This window comes from Apteryx rowi, unplaced genomic scaffold (assembly GCF_003343035.1).
Source record: "Apteryx rowi isolate R43461 unplaced genomic scaffold, aptRow1 scaffold_381, whole genome shotgun sequence".
NCBI classification, from domain to species: domain Eukaryota; kingdom Metazoa; phylum Chordata; class Aves; order Apterygiformes; family Apterygidae; genus Apteryx; species Apteryx rowi.
Window position 1 is genome coordinate 789600 of NW_020450319.1, and position 19647 is coordinate 809246.

A 19647-nucleotide genomic window follows, 5' to 3' on the forward strand; every position below is an offset into this window, starting at 1 on the left:
CTTCTTCTATTACTCTGTGAATAGGCAAACACCAATTCTTTCCTCTCTTCTCCTATGATATCTTCAGTGCAAATACGTTTTGCTCACACTTCATGACAAAAGTTGATACCGTAAATGTGGATTTAGCTGGTAATAAGTCAGATACCGGGATGCTGAACATTTTATTAAATTTCTTCACTTTTTATCTTCTTCTAGGAACCATGAAAATGAGAAAATGTTTACCTCAGTGAGCTTTAGATGATACTCTAGTGCTTATGTACACATTGAATACACTCACTGAGAGCATCTTGAACAAGAACAAATACTCTTTTCCAATAGGTGTTCTTATATTACACATAAATACTTATCCTTTATAAAAAGTGGCACTCTTTCCTCTTCCTAGTACCTTCTTCCATGAATATCTGCAGAGTGAACCACCCAATTACTAATCTTACTAATACTAGAAAAAAAATCAAATACTTTAAAGTATCTTCTTCATTTACCTATCTTCAACTCTTCACAGCTCTTCCAGTTATATATTTCTGTACATCTCTGACACCTGCTTTCAGCTGTTAATCTACCAGTTAACATTCTTCACAATGTTTGGACTAATCTCTGTCCTCTTCTCTCAGCTTTCCACATTCTGTCAACACTGAAAAGTTCATCACCTTACCACTTCTTTAGTCTAGCATTAAAATTCTCACAGTCTAATTACTGCTACCTCATTTATTTGTATGGAGTTGATAAGTTTGAATGACAATATGGATGAACTGTCCTTGCCTCTCTGATCATGTCTCCTGTTCTGGATTGCTGAGAGAATTCTCTAGAAACCGGATTACTACATAATTCTGCCACTTACTTTATCCAAATCTGCCCTTTTCCCAATTTACTTCTCTACACTACTAGGCTACCTGCATCCTGAGGCATTTTTGCCCTCTGAACAGTAGCTTCTGGGCTTTATTTTCTGCTTATTTTTGCTGTAACGTGTTCAAAACATTAGCTACTAATAATAGCTAGCTATAGGGACAATGAGAACTAAACTACTGTCAAAACTTGCCCAGTCATCATTGCTTGATAACTATACATTTGTTTTCTTGTCCCTTCTATTCTAGATTATTCTTAATTTATATCAGGAATTACATGTCCCTTTGTGTTTGCTCAAAGTAGTCCCAAATAAGACAGCGTACTAACACATTCATTGCAAACACAGATAAAAGTATTCCATTCTATTATAGTATTTCATATTGCCTCTATGAAATAAAGCAAACTAGTAATGCTCAAGTTGGTCTTCAACTGAAATGAGAAAAAAGTAATAAAGAAGTAATTCTGAGAAAATACCTTCTGCATCAAAACAGAGTGTGTTGATGAAATTTTTGTGACCATCAAGCTCCTGTAGCAGTTGCCCATGGATGTCTTTCACTTTTGCATTCCAAATTCTAATCACAGAGTCGTAACATCCTGTCACAACCAAAGAGTTTGCAGTTGGGTGGTACTTTGCAGTATAAACAAATGAAGGATGAGGGAAAACTGTCACAGCAGATGTAGCCTGTGTTTCGATTTTCCACATTCTAAAAGGAAAGGAAATTAGGATAGCTACTGTATAAAGCAATCACACACACAGCTACATATAACTGATGCCATATTCTGTGCTAATGAGGCTAGAGGCAAATGCATGCAAACACCTAGTGGCACCTGCCACACCCTAGCATTTTTTTCCATCTATACTTAATCCTTTAATATGGTATTTTCTAATAAGAATTAGGATATTGCCTATGACTCTGTATTCCAAGTAAATTCATGATCACATTCTCATTTAATAGATATTTTGCACATTTTAAAATAAACATAAAGTATTCCAAGGAATGTATCAGTCTCTTTCCTTCAGAAGTTATATTATTAAGATATTTTGGGATCTCATTCATTAAAAAAAAAAAAAAAGACACCCCCTCCCCCCCAAAAAAAAACCAACCCAAAAAACCCGCAAGGGACATTTAGAATCACTACATATACATAAAAGTCGAGAAGGTTTTAGAAGAACAATTACCTACCAGACACTGATTGTGATCTCAAGGATGTTTTCTTCAGTTCTGAATCTGTTTATCTATTTCCTATCCTTCACCACCCATAGCCATAAGATCAGATTTTTCTTAGGAAGTATTCTTTTGATTGCACCTATGCATTTTATTATGGAGCCTCCCCCCAGAAGAGTTCATAAAGAATGGAATGGTACCGGATCATGAAATCCGGGTGGACAGCACATTTCAGAGAACACACAGTTACAATATGGAAGATAACTCTGACTGCTGTCCTTCCAAATTCTGTTACTGGTGACAATCGAAGAATTTTAAGTTTCCCCTGAGGTGGCTTAAAAAAAGTGTTTATTACAAAATTACTGTAAACACTATCTCTAAGAATATAGCGATTAAACTGCAACTTAATATACAAAGGTCACAAACAGTCTACCTATCTTTTAGATCGGTTTTGCTCTGACTGTAGAAAAGTTTATTATTGTTTAAAGTTTCAGTTAACTTTATATCAAGGGAATCTTGGGGGAGAAAACTAGAGGTTCCCAGATTCGCTTATATGCTACCCAGAAATAAAGTGGGACAAAAGTTTGGGTTTGGAATCAGAAAAGGCTCAAAGGTAATACTGTCCATGTACGTCCATGTCCATATAAAGGACTCACATAAGCTCTCAAATTTCCCTTCTCTCCAAGTTGCCTTAGAATTCCATCTCACAGATGATACAGGAAATAAACTGGTAGGGCTTTACAACAGTAGGGCGCCTTCAGTCCTAATCCTCCAATTCTACCATGTTTTCACAACAAAATGGCTCCAATATGACAGGGAAAAGAGAAGAAAGACCTTGCCTGAACTTAGACTTCTTTTAAAGAGCTTAAGACAACGGACAAGAAATACAGGAACTAACAATTCATACCATGACGATGCACAGTACACTGAAAAGGAGGCAGACCACTAGAGTTGCATCTTGCTGCCACAAATTGTAAAAAGAACTGAGGAACATTCAGGCCTTATATATATACGACTGACTGAAATTGATATTTACTTCAATATCAAAAATTCTTACTTAATCTGCATCCAAAGCAAAAATAAAATACATGGGACAAACACTCAAAATACCCTTTTTATTACTATATACAAGCAGTAATCAGTGGGAAAAACAAAACAAAGCAGTTCCACACATACAATGTATCATTTAACAATTCTTCTGGCATTTTAATTACGCAATTGCCTGTAGCATTACTAAGTTGCATAACAGAAACAACAGAGAGGAATCTGAAGAGCTAAAAAACAAAACAAAACAAAACTATGAAAACCCCAAAATCTATGAAGTTGCTCTTAATAAAATTGTGCAGTGTCATTACCATATTTTTCCTGTTTTTTTCCTAGGGTTTTGAGGGCTTTTCTTTTAAACCTCAAACAAATTAGGATTTCAACATTAACAGTGCATTAAAATACACTTTGTAATTATAGAGAAAAATGGATAAACATTCAGTCTCAAAAATAATACCATCACATTAAAGTAATTTAACTTGAATTATTTAGCTGTGTATCCAGAAATCCAATAAACTACATACATATATATACAATGTGGCCAATTTAAACACATTAAATGAATCTTAGATTTAAAATATTCTGCCTCATGTTCAAATTTGCAAACTTAATACTGCATTCATAATATGATAATTTCTTCAACAATATGTACCACTGATTTCTTGAAATATAAATCGATTAATTTTGGTGCTGTGCTGTAGAATTAGATCCTACAGTTACTGGAAAAGCTTCACTCTCAAACATATATACGCTAAAGATTAATATAGTAAATACAGCACAAGTAACTGTAAATCCATCACAATTTTTATACAAGTCACACTGCAATAATCTTTAATTAAAACCTCACAGCAAAGTAGTAGTAGTTACTTGTAGTAACACGCCACAGAGTGCACCACTTTTTTTTGTGCTTATGACATTATTTGCCAGAACATTTCAGTCATACTGACCTGACAGTGCCATCAGAAGATGCAGTAAGGAGGTATTGATTATCTTTTGACCAACAAAGATCATACACTATGTTAAGATGACCATAAAATTCTCTCAGGTACTGTCCAGAAGGAATTTCATACACTAGTGAAAATTTAAATAGAAAAATAAAAAATGTGTAAGTATTTACCAGCAGTTATATGCAATTATTAGTGCAAAGTTTAGTTCAGTCTAGGCTAAGTTTCTGCTAGCATAAGTGAACTACTTTCCTTCAACTTCTTATTTTCAGAGATCAAGTACTTGCTAGATACGCATGGACAGCAAGCATATACTTCCATCTAGTGGTCTGAGGTTGTCACTAACATATTAACCCTTAAGAAACTGGTCCCACCTGGTTTAAATTATTAGAGACAGATTACTTTTTTTTTGACTGCTACCTGAACAGTCTTAGAAAAATATTAATGTAGAGATCATTTTCTGTTGCTGTGTGGTAAAGCATTATAAATTTACTGTACCTTGCATTTAAACATTTGTTCTGTGTGCAGTTAAAATATTGTTCTCTATAATATAATCTCTAAACTCTTATGATGGGTCTCAGTACTACGTAGTTGATGCATCTGTGAAAAGCAGCCCCCAGTTTAAATAATGTGGAATATCTGCAGTTCCAGACGAACTGTACTGGAACATGGGAAACAGTAGCCTCCAGAAGTTTCTCTGGAGATGTCAGTATGCCCAGGTATCTGACTTTCATAAGAGGTTAAAAAAAAAAAACAGAAACAAAAAAACTTACATAAAACTTGGGGGGAAGGGTGTGTTACTGAAAAATTATGTCCCTTAAAACCTTATTATCAGCAAGCATGTTTTTACGTGCAAACTGATTTTTTATTTCCATTAGAACTCTGTGCAGAAGTGATATTATTTTGTGCTCTTAAACTGCAAGTACATTACCATGCACTAAAAGCCAACTTTTCACACAAGAACATTTTTCTGAAAAATGCTTAATGCATACAACAATTTAATAAATGAAATTATAAAACAAAACTTCTAAAAGAATTTTAAAAAATACTCATTTTTCCTTTAATTCCGACGTACATGAATTATTGGGGGTGGGGGGAGGGAGAATGCGTTTTTAACTTACAAATAATGGGATAGCCATTCCTTCCTGCACATGCTGCTGCCAATGTTTTCCCATCATGAGAGAAACGAATACAGAAACAGCCCATATCTCCTCCTCGCAGTGAAAACAGATGCTTGTTTGGTATGCGACAAACCTGGTTTTTCAGGTAAGAATTATGACTTCACAGTTATGAATACTAATTATCCAATGCTTAAAACACATTCGCAGCTCTTGTCATGCATAGGTTTTAAAGAGCCACTGATATCCTAAGCAAATTGAACACAAAAATTCAACCTTGTCCATAGACTGTTCTCTTGTATAAACTTAGGCTCCATTTAGTTTGTATATTAGCTTCTGTTCCATTAGATTTTATTCCTGACTGGTAACAACTTTTAAAAATCTAAAAAAGCTAAAACCAAAATGATTTCCTTAATTTTAAGAGATGTTTAATAACATCTATCCTCACTTAATATAAATTGTAGAGTTAGATTGTAAGTCTAAACTGTTTAAGGAGCCTAAGCTCAACTTTTCAAACTAGTTGTTGCAGTGTAAACTCAGAAAACTAACTATATGCAAACAAAACTCTGGTTTACCAAATCACCTTTAGCATTTTTCATCTAAATTTCAGTACTTTTTTTTTTTTTCAAATAACTGGAGATGAAACATTTCCACAGGCTTTTTCTAAAGAAATAAATTCAAAGTTTGAAGGCAAATTAAGCTATCCAATGCAGTTACATTATTTAACCTAAACTTTATATACTTTTAAGAATAAAAATAGAACAAATTAGTAAGCCTTCAAAAAATACAAGTAGATCTAGGTAAATACATGTTGTTGGAAACTATATATGCAATTAAGCACTGTAATGCTTGTTAACTTCTAAAATAAAATATTACAACATTGATGCAATTTCAGCTTAGAACAAACTTCTTTTCCTTAAAAGTCATATAGCTATATATAAAATTCACTTCATTTGTATATGTAATTCATATATAAAATAAATTCATAATTCTATAGAGAATCTTGGGAAAGTAACATGTCATCCATCTATCTATCTTTATCTACAGAGACAGCAGAGTCTCAATATGGAGTGATTCTTTAAACAATAATTTACCTTTTAGGTCAACATAAAACAGTTGCTGTAATGTATATAAAGGAAATAATTTTGAGTGATTATTCATTTTTAAACAGAAATATATGCTTTAATGTTCTTTGGAAGAAAGACATATACAACATCATGCTAATCTTACTGAAACTTTTCCACATGACAGCACACAAGAAAATACATCATCATTGCTACTCAGTTCTTCAATGTGTACATGGACTAGTCTAAGAACAAATGAGCTACCAAATTTTATTTTTATGATGGCAAGTCAATATTCTTAGGATCTTATTTCACTTGGTTTGGAATATACACTTATTAGTAAAAAGGTAAAATGTCATCTTGAGAAGCTTTCTGAAAAATAATTAACAGTAACATAAATACATGCTTTAAATATGTTGCCATTTTTAATATGAAAGTTTCCACTGTAAAACAGACTTGTTGATTCTTCACTGTTTTATTATTATCAAACATTACTGGGAAATAACATGATGTCCATATATACATAAATGTTCTTTTTGAAGCGATCTGTACAAGGACTACGGTATGGAAACAAAACAAAAATCAACATTCTCTTGTAAGCAAATGTGCCTTGTGCAATAGGTTTATCATTTGAATTGTTCTGACCTGTGAACTCATGCTAATGCCATTCAACAGAATAACGTGAAATCATTGTATGGACATTCTATGTGGGGTTGCAAAAAGATTCCCATTTCATGATTGCTAATTTCCATTAGCAACAGTGATCTGGGAGCTGGCATGAAGCCACCATAACCTTCATAATAAGGTTCATCAATATAATTCCTTCAGAATTCTGTTACACCGTTAAAAAAAAAGAAAAAAAAAAAAGGTCCAACCAACCAACCAAGAAAACATGTGAATGCAGCTGAGATCTGCTTTTGTGTCTTAATGCCACTACCTGAATAGCCCTACTCTTTCAAATTACTAGAGAATTTTGGAGAAAAAGCATGTGACTGTTCTGGGTAAAAAATGGTTAAATCAACCACACTTGGTTTGCATACGAAGCCAAGCCTCTTCTACCTATTTCTGAGGTTTTCTTATGTTTTATATTTTGTTGATTTTTAAAAAATTCATTTTAATGAAGCACTTGCCTCATAACATTTACATCATAAATATAAATTCATAAACAGATAGCAGATCTTTACATTATTAAAAAAAAAAAGGCAAAAACAAAATGCTTCACCTGTCCAGGCAATCTTGTCCATTTAAATTGCTCTTTCTTCTCCTCTGGAAGAGATTCACCCGTTTTTTTAGATCCCTCACTCTGTAGCTCACACAGTGTTGCACTACCCTGTTCCTGCTGAACAGCCATCATAGAGCGGAAAGAAGGATCAACCTTCAGGCAAACAAGATGAAATATCAGGAGAAAATATTTTCAAAATGAACACTGTGATATTTGAAAAGATTAAAAAGTGCTTTTAACATGAAATGCATTGCATTTTATTTTTTTTCAACTGAAAAATAAATAGATTGGGAAAAGCCTTACACATGACAACTACATAGCAACTATTTCATTTAATGTAACCAACAAGTCAGAAAGTAAACTGGGTTTCCAAAGTTGCATCAATCAGACCATATTAAAGCTTTTTTCAAATAATTAATACTTTTCTATTTTCAGTAACTATCCTCCTTGGTAAAAATTAGTAATGCTCTAGCACCTGGTAAAGGTGTTGTATAAAAAAAGCTTTTTGGCATGTAAATGGCTCCAGTGACATTAATCTACTACCTTCAAATCAAAGATACTGCTTCGGTAGTGAAATGCATTCATGATACCAGAAGACATTAGTAGCTCTGTGTATTCAACAAACTACGTGCAAGTGTTGCCAAGACAAAAGAACAGGAGGATTGACAACAATTGTGATTTTAATTGTAGGTGAAGCATATATGCTTTCCAATACCCTGTGAGTTTGCTTACTAAACTTAGCTAAGATTTAAGGAAAGCTTTAATGCATAGGAAACAGAATGCTGTCAAATAACATAGCAGCAGCGTGGCTGACAGGCACAGAGGCCACTGAACACCGGCAGCTGTTCTGATCACTTTCACAAAAAGTCTTTTCGGAAACCTTAACAGGCAGAATTAACCACTTTGACTGTTTTCTTTCAGGCACTAAGTGTCCACAGTAGGGTGGATTACACTTAGTTCCACCGACTAAAAAGTGAGGTTGGATGCCTACTACGCAAGTAGAAACTGATTTAGAAACTTAATTCAGTCGCCCACACATAGGCGTCTGCTTCCATGTCAGATGCTCTGCTGTATGAGACATCCATTTTCACATCTACCAGCCCATGCAGCAGATATGGGAGACCTGTGCCCTTCTGGAGAGGCAGCAGGAGACTAGACAGGACTGTAAAAAGCTAGTTATATACTAGCTATCCTATATCATATACATAAATATAGCTTTTATATACATGCATACACATATACACAGGCACAAAGGCTAGAATTACTAGCATCTACAGAAGAATCTCATTTATATATATTTAACTTACATGATCTGGCAGTTTTATGCCTCTTATGGTTACATATAAAGTTGATGGGTAACGATTTCTAGGACATTTTGCCCACCACTCATAAACCTCAACAACATTTGAATGTGACCTGGTCCTTGGAGGTCTTGGAGGTGGGTAATACAATTGCAGACGCAGTTTTCCGTCAATGTTTAGAACTCCATTTGCACCTACAAGCTGAAAGGGTGATTAAAAGAGAAAAAATGTGTTAACACAAAATTAATAAAAGTCATTTATTATAATTAAAATCAAACAACTACAGTCTAAATTCTGAAATCCACTTCCCACTGGGGAAATTTACTATTCCTAAAAGCGGTAATGAAGTAGGCATGCATTAAATATCCATCCCCATGAATAAACAATGAAGATTAAAGCTCAGAACACAGCCTACTTTTGAAACGTACTTCATATCCACTGATTCAATGTTAACATCCACTTTTTTTTTTTTTTTTTTTAAATCAACACTTCCTGGAATCACCAAAATCTCAGTGGACTGTCAATGCTGCAAAGAGCATCTTTCAAATCTGCCTCCTCCCCCACATTATTTTGAATGTTGCAGCAAAGGCCACTGGTAAGGCTTTGATTCAGAGCAGAAGATATAGCAAAGCAGCAGCCTTTCTAACTTCAGAGGAAACAGAGTTCTGTTAAACTAATGGAATTAGAGTGAACTGCTGTTACGTTTTAAAAATTAAGTTATACTATTAGAAGAGGATATAAACTGGTGCTTATGCTTTTCATTCTGCATATACCTATTGACATTAACACCAACAACTGTTTATCTGGATGCTTCTGCTTTGACAGACACAGGTGAAAAGATAAAGCAAAAAGTAATGAACAAGAAGTCATTATTTTATTTGTATTTATGAGTTGGAAATTCATCCATCTGTTCAGTATTAGACTGTGTTGAATGCCAGGATGCACAGTTCCCATCAATATACACCCAGAGAGGGGATTCCAAACCCCTGACTCCTGCAGATTCATCTTGACTTGAGATGAGAAGAGACTCAGTCTGTAAGTATCTGGAGGTCCCTCCCCTTCCCCAAAGCTTGCAGTCAGTTAGCCTCTCCAGTGCACCTGCTGCTTTGGACCGGTCAATGGCTGTCAAGATCTGCTATCCACAGGGGCAAGTGAAAACTAACAACCCTCAGGCAAGTTAAAGCATGTAATATCTTGTCAGCTCCCAAAGGCCAATCAACAGGCACATCCAAGCCTCTCCTAAAAGGGGAAAAAGGTACATGATGTGCAGGCTAAGCTGCCTGTATCTCATTGCTGGATCATTTCAAACTCTGCAACTAGAAGTGACAGGCATTTTATAATTAGGCTAGGGAGTCTTTTCAAAGACTGGTTAACTAAAAATGCCACTAGAATACAGAATAGCTGAGGTATAGATATCAGCAAATTTGTCCTTTTCTTTGCAGAGACAGTCTCAGGAACACAAAGAAAACCTTCATGACGTTTAGTATTTCAACTGATTATATTCCTCAGTGTATCTGCTAATTTTCTACCAAGTTCTACACTCAATGAATAAAGAAAATCTCACACTTCTTATGCTTCCTTTACATTCTTTACTGTCAAACTTTTCTGTACCATGAACTTTATGGGGGGAGGGAAGGAGAGGGAAAGAATAAACAGCCAAGCAAGCAAGGATTTGCTTTTCATGTCTGTTGCCTGGAAATATTCAAAAAAGTTTTCCCATTTAATAGAGTTAGTTTCTATAGATAATTTAATAAAAGTGTTTGTAATTTTTGTTTCTTTATTTGAATATTCACAGTACCTTTAGAAATGCCCAACAGATTTTTCGGAAACCACATTCCTGAATTTGTACTTCAGAGTTGGCTCTTACTTCATTCATACTTAGAAAATCAAGGATCTGCAAGCATTAGTGGGAATATATTTATATTTCTAATGAATATATAACTTCATGAAAATAAAAAATACTACTGAAAATATTCTAGATGTGATTCATTAAGTTAAGCAGATTTCAATTCTAGGCAATTACAAAAACAGTACTTCTTCCACAAAAGGACAGAACTAGAAATAGCAGACCCTTTTGCATTTGTCTGATGGCTGCTTATGGCCTATTAAAAAAAAAAAAAAAAAGATCATAAGCAAGTTCAGAAAATATTCATGCTTCCCACTTTATCATTAAAAAAAGGAAAAGGTTGCTAGAAAAGAGATATCGTTCACTGATTTCATATGTAATTTTCATAAGTCCTTTATAGTTCGCCAGAAACATCTGTATATTTACCTAGCTAAAAAAGGGCAAAGAATTAATTTTCCTTTTCTAACTCCATCAGTTATGACCAAGATTTTTTTGATTTTTCTGGTCTGTAACAGGAATCTTCTGATATTTAGCCACTCCTGGAAGTCTATATGGTATACAAAAAATTGGAATCATGCTATCCTCAAATCTGTATTTCAGAAACCACACCAAAGTCAAATAGCAGGCTTTCAGTGTAGTCATACTTTTGGTTCCAACATTAACATTATTTTCACGAAAACTCGTCCACACAACTGTAATTACTTTTGTGCTAAGCAACCAGGGACTTCTCTTAATTCTATAAATGTGTTCATTTATGAATATCACAGAACATAAAGAAACATCTGGCAATATTGTATATACAATGTATTTGAAACATAAGTAACATGGAATGAAAACATTTATTGTACTAGGTTTCCATTTTTATGTTAACACTACAGAATCTCTCTTGTACACAGTCTTTACAAATATTGAAATATTTAAAGCTCAAAGCATGCTGAAAACCTTACAATTTTTCCTATGAACATGAATTTATTGGGGGCTGAAGTAATAACTACTGTGTAAAGAACAGGAGAGGAAAAGCAGAAGTCTACAATGTTAATGGAAAACAATATAAAAGCTTGTTCATCGGTACAAGAGAAAAGAGGTGTCGCTACAGGCAGACGAACTCCATTTTTGAACTGCTGATACTTAGGCATCTTTCCGTATTTCAAGAATGTGAAAAAGTTAAGTTGTATCCTTTCTGTGTGGGGCTATGACTCCTGATTTGGAACAAACTTAGCAGCCTTTCCCAGAAGTTTCTCAACTGAGTCAATAAGAACGGTCCGTCCTCCTTACTATTATCAAAACAGGGATTCTTAACATATAAATAATGATTATTAGTATTAACTAACCCCAATATCATTTTTTGGCATCTCCACTTAATGCTTTATCTTTAAGCTATGTTATTAATCCAATATAACTGAAAAAGAGAACTGAGTCAGTTAAACATATACCGTTGAAGCAGCATAGACAGAAAATTGTAACATGCAAAAATCTGATGTAAAATATTTAAGCCTTACCTCAAAGAACAGGATTACCCTAGGACTTTCTTCAGTATTTTGAATAAAATAACTAAAACGCTCATTAAATATGACTTGCTCCTCCCACTCCGGAAGCGTTGATCTAAACTGTCTGAAATCATACGGTTGCGTCATAATAGGAAGAATGTGCTCTATTCGCTCTTGTTCATAGTAAGACGAAACTTTCCTCTTGCTGTTTGAAAATTTCCAAACAGTTACATTTGTTATAATGCCTTAAAAAAAAAACTCGCGCAAAGCAGTATTCCAATTACTGAAAACAAAGAAACATACAAGATGCATTCACTTGATTTTAGAAAGAAAATTCCAAAACTACCCCAAATTTAAGGCAATTGACCATATATGTAGAAATAAGAAAGGCTGAAGTACAAAATCCTAAAAATTAAGTTACTGTAACCAAACTTGTGCATAATGATCCTGATGGAGTCTACTATATAACTCTGTAAAATTTGGTTTGCAGGATAATTATACAAAATGACAATCGAAACAAGTCAGTGAAGTGATTAGAAATATGGAGAACCAAACTTCATTTCAGCATTTTAAAAGTGCTTTTATAAAAAAAGGCAAATGCTATTTATGCCACATGATTTTTGCTTACTTATTCTCATCTTGGCTTCTAAATATTTTGAGATTTGGGAATTTTTCTCTCTGGAAAGAAGATAGAATGAACCATGCTGTAAAAGTGTGGACCTTGAGAGCAATACTGCAATGTAGAGCATTTACAAGTGCCAAAAAGAAAAGAGGAATATCACTCTAATTTTCTCTTAGATATGCATTATCAGAGACGTAGAACCTAATGAATGGCCTTGCAAGCTTAAGTTTTAGCACTATTTTTATTTACATATTTCGTTTTCTAGGGAAGAATCAATGTATTGTAAGAATCATTGACAACAGAATCAGTTTATTAAAAAAAGTCACCTATGATTCTTCTTGACGTATAAGCCAGTTCTCTGGTCAACAATATGGATTTTAACCATAGGATGAGATACAAGGAGATCAGTTTTGAGTCGATCAGTTCGATGGATATAAACTCCCAACACAAGATCATCATCAAAAACAAATTTAGACTGAGTTGAAATTTCTGAACTGTTCATTTCCTCTACATTTTCTGCAGCAACTTCTGTGTTTTCTTCTAGAAGTAGAAGCAAAGTAAATAGAGGTTACTATATTCTGTTACTGACAGTTAAAAGTATTCTCTCAGCAATCAACAATAAAGCAATAATATTTCGTGTGTTCTCTATGTAATAGGTTAAAATAAAATCAGCAAATTTGCAGCATTTTATACATGGATAAAGGTATACATGAATATGTATTAATTCATATAATGTATTTCTACTGACAAACTTCTTTTTTTAATTTAAAACTCAAGCTCTTTCTCTTGACTGATATAGGTTCTTCTCTGCCATGATGAATTAAAATCCATATAGCTCAATATCCTGCTACAGACAGTAGCCTGTAACAGTTTCTTAAGGAAAATGTAAGAAACAAGATACGCATCAACTCATGCTTTCTATAGTGCGTCTTCCCTGAATCTACCAACCATTGGTTTAAGAACTTCCTGAATCAGATATTACAGTGAGACCACTATCTTAATTGTTATCAAAAGACCTATCCCTCATTAATTTGTGTAACCTCCTTTTTCTGAACCCATTTATTTTGGCTTCCACACCATTTTGAGGAAATGAACTCCAAAATTTGACTATGTGTTGCAGGAAAAAGTATTTCTTATGTTTGAATTGAGTATCAGGTTAAAACAGGGGTCATATACCTTTTATAATATATAGCAACTAAAAATGCTGAAATAATAAAGACAATCAGATTATGCATCTAAGTACTACGCTGTAAAGCTGGTACGTATTAAGCATAATAAATTAATATTATGCTCAAAAACAATTTTTAACTATTTATCAATTTCAAAAGTATTTCTAGTAAATGAATTCTCAGGATTTTATACAATTATATCAAATTGACTTCCTTACAAATTAAGCTCAGAATTGGGAAGCACAAAAATACAATTAAGTAAAGGAAACATAAGTAACTTCAACARCAGTCTCAGTCACTTCTGTGTTACTACTATGTTAAAATGTGCCTTAGAATCAAAAAAAAGAAAGAAAAAAAAAAAGCCTTGGGTAATAAAACACACCATTCTAACATTTTGATGGCGAACCTTTTTTAGTTTTTCTTTTAACTTTCCTTGCTTTACATTTCTGTTTTTCCACGCCTTCCTCCAGTTTCTGTCCTTCTGATGTAAACAGTCTTTCCAGGGACTGACTTTCATTATCATCTTCTGCTGGATAATGCTGTAGCTCTGAGAGGGACATTGCACTGCAATGTAATCGATTACTATCAGCAGTTATGTTCTATTGCATATGTGGATACAATTACTCATTACCATTATTAATCCATTTGAAACTTCCTCTTTACTTCCCCAACCCATCATCTGTGCATCTTCAAAATGCAACCCTTCCCGCCTCCTTTTTTCATTTTTTTCCCCTCCTTGTTTCCCGTTAATTTTCAGACGATTGTAGAACCATTCATGTGAATAAAGCTAAGCCAATAGTTTTTTTGCTGAATCAGGGCTATCACTCATCACCAGTAAAACATGCATAAAATTGTTTTAAATTAATTAAGAGATGGTTCCACAGGAAATAAAAGTCAAATAGTAATGGAAGATATTTTTTAAAAGTTAAACAAAATCTGTAAGTTAAATATGAATCTTGGCAGCATTCTGAAACAGTATCAGGTAGTAATATTTTTTCCATAATAGCATCATCTAGTTAGTTCGTCACTTAGAAAATATGTACAATTTATCAGAGAGCTTTTGCCTATCTTAAAACAATATGAAACACTCTGCTAAAGATTTAAAGACACATTGACTACAGTTTATCACGGTACCTTGTTTCAGCTTCACATAAAACTGGCATTTCTTTCTTCTTTTTCTTCTTTTTGCCCACTTCATTGTTCAATACAACTTCATGGCTTTGAACAGTGGAAGTAAATTCAGACATCTGTTCTTTAAGTTTCATTCTTATTTTCTTTTTAATTGCATTTGCCTCATCCTCAGCTACATGCACCTGATAGGCTTGAATTAGCTCTTCTTCCTCCTCTAATTCAGTTACATTTCTCACTTCAGTCAAGGAATTTTTAATCTTTCTATCACCTTCTTGATGAGGTACATATGCTTGTGATTTACTTTTTGTTTTTTTCTTTGGAACATCATTACTCTTTTTTTCAAAACTCTCCAATTTAACTTCATATAAAATTTCCTCCTCATTAAATTGTTCTTGTAACAGTGATTTCTTTTTCTTCTTGTTAAACTTCGGTTGCTTGTTCTCCTCTCCACTAACAACATCATTGTTTATTTTCTCTGCAACTGAAGCTTTCTCTCTCAGTTTATTTTTTGTAAATCGGGGACTCTTTTCTTCAGGATTATACGTGTTGTTTATAATTACTTCATCATTCCCACTCTCTTTAGCTAGATCAACATTACTTCTAAAAGTGTCAAGCTATAAATAAGAATACAAAACATCCTTGATAATAAAAATTACATTCTAAGAATAAACATAGTACTTTTTAATGTTATTTCTTTAAACATTACACAAAATAAAATAAAATCAAAAATTAATTACCTTCTTGTTTAAAATTAACAAGTGACAGATTGAAAAGCAACAGATATTTCATACTGGAAAAAAAAAACAGTTTGTATTTAGGCACTCCATCCTGATTGTTGCTTCACTGTTTCAAACAACTTTTATGTATATCCAACAAGAAGACAAATCTACTCCATAAAGATATGCCAATGTTTTACACTATGGAAGATTTGGAAATAACATGCAGTACCAAAATAAATATTTACATCCACTTAAAATGTAAGTTAGAGGCAGACTCCAGGTTCAGTTGTTTGGACTCTGCTGAAAGTTAGCTGCCAAAGTTTGACACTGAAATTTTACTAAAAAGTGCTAAAATTAAAAAAATTGATTTCCCTTAAGCCATTTTTTAAGAAATTTATAAAGCTGAAAAAGAACATTATTCTTAGTAGACTGACAAAAAATAGTCAATCTAAAGCCAGTCCAGTAAAAAAAAAGAAAACCTAAGATTAGTTTCAGTTAACACATTTATCTTTACATTCCTTCTGCCCACTTTTTGTGGTTTTTAGAAAACACATTGTAAACTTTCCTCCCTCCTTACAGGTTTGTTTCCCCTATTACTCCAAGGAAAATGTCCAAACAACACCGTAACTAACTAAGACCCGATTCTGTAAGGAGCTTGACACACAGATCTCTCCTCTTGCACAGATTAAGTCACTGTGGTTCATTTACTCTGTTGTCTTAAAAGTCTCTGGAGTGTTGAGATGAAACATTAATAGAAAGGCTTTAAAACATTAAGAATGCAAATAAAAACAAATATACCTGGAAAAAATATTAAGTATCTACATTTAATCTTTTCTTTGCCAAGGCCTTCTTCCTCCCTCAATAAACATAAACGTCTTTCCAGCCTACCTGGGATTCTTCTCCCATTTTAAGAAATGTGTTAAAAATGCACAGAAGCCAAGACTCCTTTTGTACTTTTTCACAAACACTGAACAAGGAGGCTATCATAGGCATTTCTTGAATAAACAGTCTATGCAGAATGTAAAAATCATGTTTGTCTCAAACATTTTTAAAAAGGGGACAGTATACAAAAAAGAATATAATCACAAAAATCCACAAACTTAAAAGGGAAGAAAAAAGTATTTGACATGGCCAGAAAATGAAGCTACAATGGCAATGACGCTTTGGAGGATCCTGACTTAAAAACGCCCACCTGCCCAGCAGTGAGAATGATATGCCTGATTAGGAAGAGAAGTACAGTCTATATGCAAGTCATCACCTCCATAACATATTCCTTACATTAGCTTAGCCCGCATTACAATRATCTTAGCCTGCGAACCTTCATCATTACTCTGTTTTATTCACATCTGACATTTGAAGAGAGAGTGTGGACACCAAGGGAGGAATTATACCTATTGAAGGAGAAGGTAGGAAAAAGAAAGTAAAGTTTGGAGTATATGAGTAACAACAGAGAAGGGAGAAATTAAAGAAGCCTATTATTTGTATAGGAAAATTGTCAAATAAAAGCAGTATGATGAGGAAAATACACAGAAATGAAACAGAAATATAAGCTGAAGTCTGAAACTAGAGAAAAAGCTTTAAAATGCACTAACTAGAAATACTGATGATAAATATTAAATGACAGTATCAGGAATAGAATATAAAAGAGTGGAAAAATAGGGTCTAGAATTTCATGCAAGGATGTGTACCTATTACGTCAGAAAAATCTAAAGCCATTCATATATCATTTCAGTCAGTATGTTTATTTTTAGTACCAAATATCTAAAAGTAGTTTAAATTATCTCAAAATCAAATCATGAAAAATCCTGTCTTGTACCTTCAACTTTTTCTCACCGAAATAGACCAGTAACATCCTTTTTATTCACAAATCAATAATTTAAGAGGATGTGAAAGATTAAATACAAATAACTTGAGAGACAGAGAAAGAAAATAACATTTTAAGCAGCAAGCTTTGTATTAACCAAATTAAAACAAAAATAAGAACGCTTTCTCATGCGTTATCTACTTCCTTATCTGCATTTTTACTGGGTAGGCTTTAAATGCAGAGTACAAGGAATGAAGGCTAGAACATAGCAGCAATTGTTAAGACCCAACAGTTACCAACAATCAAGATCATGTAAATTTTTTTGCCTTTGATAGATCTTTAATCCATTTCTGCTGCCCCAAAACTACAATTTTTTGAGAAAATCAAAACTGAAAACTAATTTTTATTTTAGAAACTCTCAGAAATGTCACTCTCATATGCAAGAATCATTTCCTCAAAGAAAGCTAGCTGTTGCAAAGTCCTGCTCGAAATATTTACTGGCATCTATTATTTATTATACCTATAAACAAAAACACACATCCACAAATACCTGACATGAATAATAGCAGCCTATACTTAATTACTGCAAATTTATTCTTAGGAAGAAAAAAATCCTCATAATGAAATAAAACACTATCGCAAAATGCAGCAAATTCCATTTGTTGAATCTCCACAATTATCCAATGAATGTCAGCTCATGGAAAAAAATGGACTATAAAACAGACCTGAGAAACTTCTACAATCTCAAAGCGCAGCAGGGGTGTCTTACATATAAGACAGAAGCTAAAGGACAGAATTAGCCTGAAAAAACCTACAAAATGTCCATGTTTCCCCAAAGAAAAATTGCAAGATTTTTCAAGGCTGGAGATAGACTCATTATTGGTACCCTCATCAGATTCAAAATTCCAAGCTGTCATTTAGGGCCTTATGAAGAAAGGGAAAGAGTGGACTCAGTGAGATAGAAGAAAAAATTTCAAATGGATAAACCCATGGATAAAGTCCTGCCTCAAAAAACTAAGCCTTAGTTATCAATGTGTGCCCATTCAATAGTGTAACCTGGCCAGGCTGCAATCTAGGAAAGACTTTCTTGCCTCCCTTGCTTTTTATCTGGTAGAAAGCATCACTGATATTTTCCTGCTTAAAAATTCTCTTTTCTGATATGAAATTTAGACAGAAATAAATAAGCTCAATCATTTTCACACTGACTTTAGACATGTTAAATCATTGCCTGGTTTGAGGCTAACCTCATTCTAATAAATGGAATAGGAGGTAAAACTGGGAAAAAATAAATACGATATTGTTGGCTTGGAAGGGATATTAACAATTTTCCTTTCTGACTGCATCCCATTGCTTGGTTTTTGCTTGTTCTTTTTCAAAAGCAAAAACTGGAATCTCATTTCAGCCGTGCCTTGAGGCCTCGTACCCACTGCATCTCTGGCTATTGAATGTCAAACCAGATCTTTTACTTGCAACAACTGCTATCACCATCTCTGCTATGATCCCTTCATTCTGAACTGTTGTGACTTCAGACTCCTCCTACCCCACTGATATCAGCCTTTCCCATCCCAGTCAGGCCACTGCCTTTCTCTCCAGGAGGACTTGGCAACAGCAAGTTGCGATCTCCTGCAGTTCCAGAACAAACTTAGCAATCTCCTGCAGTTCCAGAACTCAGGTTTCAAGGAGCTGATGGATCATGAATGGAGAACGTTTTGTTACTTTAAGAAAGGCTAGATCCAGTAAAGAAAAAGGAAAGAAGCAGGCTGGAACATTTCCAGTAGAAACATGCTCTCAGCCGTGACCTGTTCTTGATCAAGACTGTTCATGGCAAGGGACACAAGGACAGCCATCACTGATAGATTTCACATATTTTCAAAGTATGTGAAACACTACAGAGCTAAATTATATGAAGTGAACAGAACTGAAACAGAATCAGCCAGACACCACCATCTCCTCCCACACCCCACATTTATTTCTGACAAAGAAATTACAGGTACTTGCTCAAGCTTTTACAGAAATTTCTACTGGAATGTAAGAACCAGCATGGAAAATATCAATCTCAGGTCTTACAACTTTCACAGAATCACAGAATCGCTGAGGTTGGAAGGGACCTCTGGAGATCATCTAGTCCAACCCCCCTGCTCAAGCAGGGTCACCTAGAGCATATTGC

General features: G+C 34.0%; 1 protein-coding gene across 17 annotated transcripts in view; it reads right to left on the reverse strand.

Moving 5' to 3' along the window:
* Positions 1-19647, reverse strand: part of AHI1 (Abelson helper integration site 1) — a 129090-nt gene that overhangs the window by 100470 nt on the left and 8973 nt on the right. For 13 of the 17 annotated variants that reach the window (XR_003254902.1, XR_003254903.1, XR_003254904.1 and 10 more), the window contains 10 exons: positions 14961-15571; positions 14233-14390; positions 12984-13197; positions 12048-12240; positions 10501-10596; positions 8709-8903; positions 7402-7554; positions 5119-5251; positions 4001-4124; positions 1318-1547 (listed from right to left, as the gene is read on the reverse strand). Coding sequence is in view for 14 of the 17 variants with exons in the window: in XM_026074205.1 (XP_025929990.1) it covers positions 1318-1547; positions 4001-4124; positions 5119-5251; positions 7402-7554; positions 8709-8903; positions 10501-10596; positions 12048-12240; positions 12984-13197; positions 14233-14390; positions 14961-15571 (2107 nt within the window). In the remaining 3 variants the exon portion in view is untranslated. Of the gene's footprint in view, positions 1-1317; positions 1548-4000; positions 4125-5118; positions 5252-7401; positions 7555-8708; positions 8904-10500; positions 10597-12047; positions 12241-12983; positions 13198-14232; positions 14391-14960; positions 15572-15694; positions 15748-19647 lie in introns of all 17 variants that reach the window. The other 4 variants (XM_026074216.1, XM_026074207.1, XM_026074217.1 and 1 more) reach the window with 4 other exon arrangements.